A 6249-nucleotide genomic window follows, 5' to 3' on the forward strand; every position below is an offset into this window, starting at 1 on the left:
AAAACAAAAAAAATATATATATATATATACATAGGCGCCACCCTAGGTGGCTAAAAAGGGAAAAATATGCATTGATGCCACCCTGGGTGGCGCATAGGTTAAGAAGTTTTGGTCTTTGGCGCCACCTGAGGTGGCTCCTATGTGGAGACCACCTCTGAAACCTGGTCATATGCGTAATTTTGCCGAAAACATGGTTTTTGGTGTAAATAAATTATTAAACATGGTTATTTGGATTTTTTTTTCACGGTGTGCTGCAGTGACTTTTATATGTTGCACTCGGAGAGGCAATTGTTTTTTAGAAGAGGCATTATAATATAGTTATAATTCTATTTCAAGTATAAAAAAATAATTATTTCTAATTAATTTAGTTCTTTTTATGACATTTCTTGATTTGCCTATGTTATTCTGCAGTGGTTGATATACGAGCATTTCTCGTCCATTTATGATAGACGGGTTACTACTACCACTGTAAGGTCTCCACGAGCCAAGAGATGGAGGGACGTGAGAGGTGTTACATAGTACATGAGGAGGAATGACACGCTTATAATAAACGATGTCATATAAACGATGTCATATGATAGAGTGCATCATGAGTTTGATGATAATTTATTATTTTATACTGAGAGGTGTCTGCGCCAGTTTGGATATGTTTAGGACATCCCACTACCAGTCCCTATTATTCCATTTGCGGGCATTGATAGCTAGTTTGTTGGTCACATTTTGGGATATACCCGTGCCATTAGAGATCGTGTAATGGATGTTCAGTTCCCAACAAAGTTTGTGGATGGGTACTTGGAGTGGTACCTTGATGTATCGTGCCCTCACATCATCCCACCAAAGCAACATGTAAAGAATGTCGAACCTTCTCAAGTTGGAGCTTTTGATGCTATGGTACCTTCTGATGTAGAGGACTTTCTGATGATGTACCGTCGCCTCCACCGACTCCATATGGTGTGGTTGACGTTCAGCGTTTGTATATGATAACAATCATTATGGATAACCTCATGGGTTTGGTGAACCTAGTGGCGTGGTTTAAATTTTTGCATCGCAGGCTGCACACATAGCACACGAGGTCCTATTTATACCTTATTATCATTGTTTATATTATTTGTATATTATGTGTAGTATTACTCGGATATTTGCATAACATTGTTTATTAGATGACATTTTGGCACTTCCATTGATGCATGATGAACATAACTTAACATTTGACAAACAATTACATTACTTCGACAAACGATTACATAACTTAACAAAACAATAATGAATAGCAACACCTAAACACTACCAGATGATTTTGGACATATCAACATCTTAATTATGCCGTCGACGGATCAAGAAATTATCACATCAAACTCGATCGATCCCTTAGTTAGCCTACACTCAAATGTTCTCCACATAACTTTCAAATCTTCATTGCTCTTCAACTTAATAGGGTCATATTTCACCTTTCCATCAGTATCAATCCAGTTTGCATAAAACTCGATCTTACTCACCTTTATTTTTTCGATGTCGAGAAACATATCATTCAACTTAGATCTCAAAACAGCGAGACATGTGCTGCCCTCAAGGAGCCGAAATTCTGCGAGAGATTTCACTCTATTGAAATACACTACAGCCTTAACCAAAAACTAAGGCATTGCAAGATGTTTTTCTTAACAACTCACGACCCCTATTTATATAACTTTGAATTCATTTTGGATCACACAGAACGGTCAATTTAATCACAGTCGTACAAAGCTGTCAGCAAAATTCCAACCCTTCAATTAACATTATCAAATTTTTCACTGATCCGCAAAAAATCCGATAAGTGACAATTGTTTTTGAAAAACCGGTACTAATTCAACTACTTAATTTATTTGTGAATAATAAAAAAAAGATTGATAAAGATAGATACTTTTAAAAAAAAATTGATATGTGCCATCAAATTTCAAATTTTTAAAATATCCGATATACCAAAATTTTTATATATACTACCAAATTTTTTAATTTGTATCATTTTTTTTATTGTTCTATTTCTACCGGATATTTCATTCCGATTTTTTGATATAACTTTAACAAAAATAATATGGACATTAGAAAATATATGGGGTGTCAAATTATAATGGAAGGAAGCTGGATAAAATCTCCTCGAACAGCTTTCTTTGGGGCCCAATTATTATTTTATACTGTAACAATATACAGTAACAAAATTTATTTACTACAGCATGTACACATGAGCCATTGAAGTTGAACCACGGGATAGAGGGAGTGTAAGTGTGTAACTTAGCATTGTAGTTCTAGAATTTTCGGGATGATGACGTGAATAATTTTGACTAGTACTATCCGTTACGACGATAAATGATGATTAGAAAAAACCGTTACACTTGAAACAACAACAAGTTGGTGTGGGGGCCACTCCCAACGTTCAGCACCACTATGAAACCGCCAAGTCATTTCGAACCATAACTTTTCCTCCGCCGGTTTGCGTGTCCATTTTTCTTTTCTCCATTCTTCGAAAAAAGAATCGAAATGAAACATTTTGTGTTGTGTGGGTCACGGACACCACGTGTCAAATACTGTAATATAAGGGGTTGTCTTTTTCTTTAAGGTACGTGTTTTTCAAAAACCTATCTACCAGAACCAATAAGAACAAGACACGTGTGTACGGCGTCGTTAACTCTTACCTGAGTCTGAGCTTCGGACATTTATTTTAACCCGTGTTATACACGTTTCTGGGCGCCGTCTAAGGTGCGCTAGCTCCATAGGTCTCTCACCGTGAGAGACCATTTTTTCCTTTTTTTTTTTTTTTCAAATCAATCATAGCCGTTAGATTAGCTGTCCCTAATGGTCACTCACTTCACTAACACACACCATATCACCACCATCCCTTACACCTTTTGCAAACGTACAACACACCTTTCTTCACCGTCCTTCTTCCACTGTGTCCTTCTTCCATTGTCCTTCTTCATTTCTTTTTCTGCAGCCATTACTCTTCTGCGTTTTATTTTTCTGAAACCATTTTCTTCTTCATTTTCTTTTGTGCTCCCTTCTGATTTCTTCTTTTTGCGCTCCCTTCTGATTTCTTCTTTTGCGCTCCCTTCTGATTTCTTCTTCATTTCTTCCATTTTCGATCCTCTTCCATTAACGATTTGTGTCTGAAGCAAGTTTTTGTGCTTAGTAAAAGTAACAGATATTGAGTTAAAGATGGATGGTGGTGACGTTATTGGCCATGGAGTAATGCAAGTTAACTCTGTAAGTCAATTTTCAAACAATCTTATCTTGTGGTTGTAACCCTAATTGATGGTTGATTTACTATTTAGTTATTTATATTTTTTTAGGAAGCACACGATGGGATTTTTCATGAGAATGGTCGTGTTAACGATGACGGTGAACTGGATTTTGTTAGTGATGGATGCTTGGATAATGTTGAATATGACAACAGAGTTGTTGATGAAGATTCTGAGTTTGAAGAAGTTGAATACTATGATGAAGATGCGGAAGAAGATAATGAATTTTACGGATGTGAATACGATGATGAAGATGGAGATGATGATGGCGAATTAGATGGTGATGATTATGATGACGAGATAGGTTCCGGTTATGTTAGTGGACACGAATATTGGAATACAGATTCAAACGGCGGTGGAATTTCTGGGGAAGGATCGGAATGGGGTTCGGACAGATTGAATGAATCGATATCTTCAGATCAACTTCCAGACGAATCATTTGTTGTTGACGAGTTTGACGACATTGCAAATATGGACATGTTTAACTTGCAATGTGATGATGTTTCGAAGCTGCAATTTGGAAGTCTGGAAATAGCTTACACATGGTACTGTTGGTTTGCAAAGATGAACGGTTTTGCAGTCCGTACAGGTCAAGTTATTAAAAAAAAGAGTGGAGATGTTACTCAACAAACATTTCTTTGTAACCTTGCAGGATTTAGGCAAAACAAAGTAGATAATCGCAAACGTGGTCCGAGGCACGAAACCCGGTGTGGATGTGAAGCAAAATTTCGGGTTCATATTGATATAATTTCACACCGTTGGTATGTCACAGTTTTTACCTTTGAGCACAATCATGCAATGTTAAAGGAGAAGCACTGCAGGCTGTTGGCAGGTAATAGGAAGCTTAGTAAGTCAGATAAGATGCAAATTAAGAATTTTGGGAATGCCGGAATCAAAGTAACTCAAATGATTGGTTCATTCGCTAATGCTGCCGGGGGGTATGATAAGGTAGGATTTTTGAAGAAGGATGTACATAATCAAATTGCAAGACAAAGGAAAGAGATGTCTTCTGATGCTAAAGGTGCTGTCAGGTATCTTATTGATCTTCGTGTAATAGATCCATTGATGCTTGTTGCACACACGGTGGGTGCGGATGGAACGTTGCAAAACCTATTTTGGAGCGACGGTGAGAGTCAAAAGAATTATGAACTGTTTGGTGATGTGCTTGCTTTTGATGCTACCTACAAGAAAAATAAGTACAGGTGCCCATTTGTTGTTTTTTCTGGTGTTAATCACCATAACCAGACGATTATATTTGCTACTGCCATAGTTTCAAATGAGGTTGAAGGGACATATGTATGGTTGCTGGAGCAGTTTTTGGTTGCAATGAAAGGTAAGACACCTTTATCTGTAATAACGGACGGTGATGTTGCTATGAGAAATGCAATCAGGAAAGTCTTTCCCAACAGTTACCACAGGTTATGTGCATGGCATCTCCTACGAAATGCAATTTCCAACATTAGCAATCCCAATTTCATCCCTGTTTTCAAAAAATTAATGCTTGGTGATCACGATGTTTGGAAATTTGAGAGTCTGTGGAATGAAATGTTAGATAGGTTTGGGTTAGAAGATAATAATTGGATCAATGAATTGTACCAGAAAAGGAAGATGTGGGCAACAGCTCATATTAGGGGAAATTTCTTTGCAGGAATAAGAACGACATCGCGGTGCGAAGCATTTCATAGTCATATGGGACAGTTTGTACACTCGAGGATGAATATGACTGATTTTGTTAAGCAGTTCCATAGGTGTGTGGCATATTTTCGATTTAGAGAGGTTCAAGCTGATTTTGAATCCCAATATGGACAGGCAGTGTTGCATACCAATCTTAGGGCGCTTGAGAGGTCAGCATCAAAGCACTGGACAAAAGAGATATTTGAAATGGTACGATCTGTTATGAAAAAGGTAACCTTAACATCTGTATTAGATATTCAAGATATGGCATCAGTTACCATTTATGCGGTGACAAAATACAGAGACGAAGGGCATGGATGGCGTGTTTCCCACTGTCCATCGAATAACGATTTCAGATGCTCGTGTCTTAGAATGGAATCCATTGGGATTCCTTGTGAGCACATTGTTGCTGTGATGGTTTATCTTAATATTGTAGAATTTCCTGAGAATCTTGTGCTGAATCGTTGGTCATTATATGCGAAGGAGTCTATTAGTGGAAGTTATGAAGATGGTTCCCACTACTGGGATTCACATTTGGTTGCTAGACACGCTACTTTGGTGAATCTTAGTAAGGAGGTCGCTGACTTGTCATATATGGATGTTGATGATTACAAAAAATATTTAGAATATCTGACTAATGAACTTTGTAGGCTTAAATCGAAGTACAACAATGAAGATGTTCCAGATAACATACATGTTGAAGAGGAGTTGGTGAATATACTTAACCCTTCATGTTCAAGAAGCAAGGGTTGTGGACCAGGTACTGTTGGTACATCAGAGAGACCCAGGCGGACACAGACGTGTGGGATATGCGGTGCAGCTGGTCACAACAGAAGATGCTGCCCTACTCTTGGAGCAGATGGAGAGCCTCCTGCAGATAGTTCTTTACAATCAGCATCTGTAAGGTTAAGTAATGACTATGGATTTTCAGTTTGAAATTCAGTGAAGTGATGAAGCAATGCCAAAATGATGTTATGCTGCTTGTTTGGCAAGGAAGGTGTCTGTTTCTGTTAAGAATGGGTTAAGAATGGGAATGTGGTGAAGTAAGAGGTGGTATTCGTAGTTTATTGTATTGGATAATATAATTGGCAGTTATACTGATTTTGTAATTTTGGGTGCTGTGTTGCAAATGTGGGATTTGTTTTGTAATAGGCATTTGGTATGCTTATTGTAACAGACATTGTGTCTTGTTAGTTTTAATATATCCAAGGCTGGAAGTTGATGTAACTGAAGAAGTGAATTGCTGTAATTTTATCCTAAAGCACATTGAAATTCATCTATTGTTGTATTGTAATTTCCCTAATTC

The 6249-nt window shown here is 37.6% G+C and overlaps 1 protein-coding gene across 1 annotated transcript; it reads left to right on the plus strand.

Moving 5' to 3' along the window:
* Positions 1–3186: 3186 nt before the first annotated feature.
* Positions 3187–5879, plus strand: LOC131622702 (protein FAR1-RELATED SEQUENCE 5-like). Its single transcript, XM_058893741.1, has 2 exons — positions 3187–3234; positions 3321–5879. The coding sequence occupies exons 1-2, from the start codon at positions 3187–3189 to the stop codon at positions 5877–5879; spliced, it is 2607 nt and encodes an 868-aa protein (XP_058749724.1).
* Positions 5880–6249: the final 370 nt, after the last annotated feature.

This window comes from Vicia villosa, unplaced genomic scaffold (assembly GCF_029867415.1).
Source record: "Vicia villosa cultivar HV-30 ecotype Madison, WI unplaced genomic scaffold, Vvil1.0 ctg.000041F_1_1_1, whole genome shotgun sequence".
In the NCBI taxonomy this organism is placed as follows: Eukaryota; Viridiplantae; Streptophyta; class Magnoliopsida; order Fabales; family Fabaceae; genus Vicia; species Vicia villosa.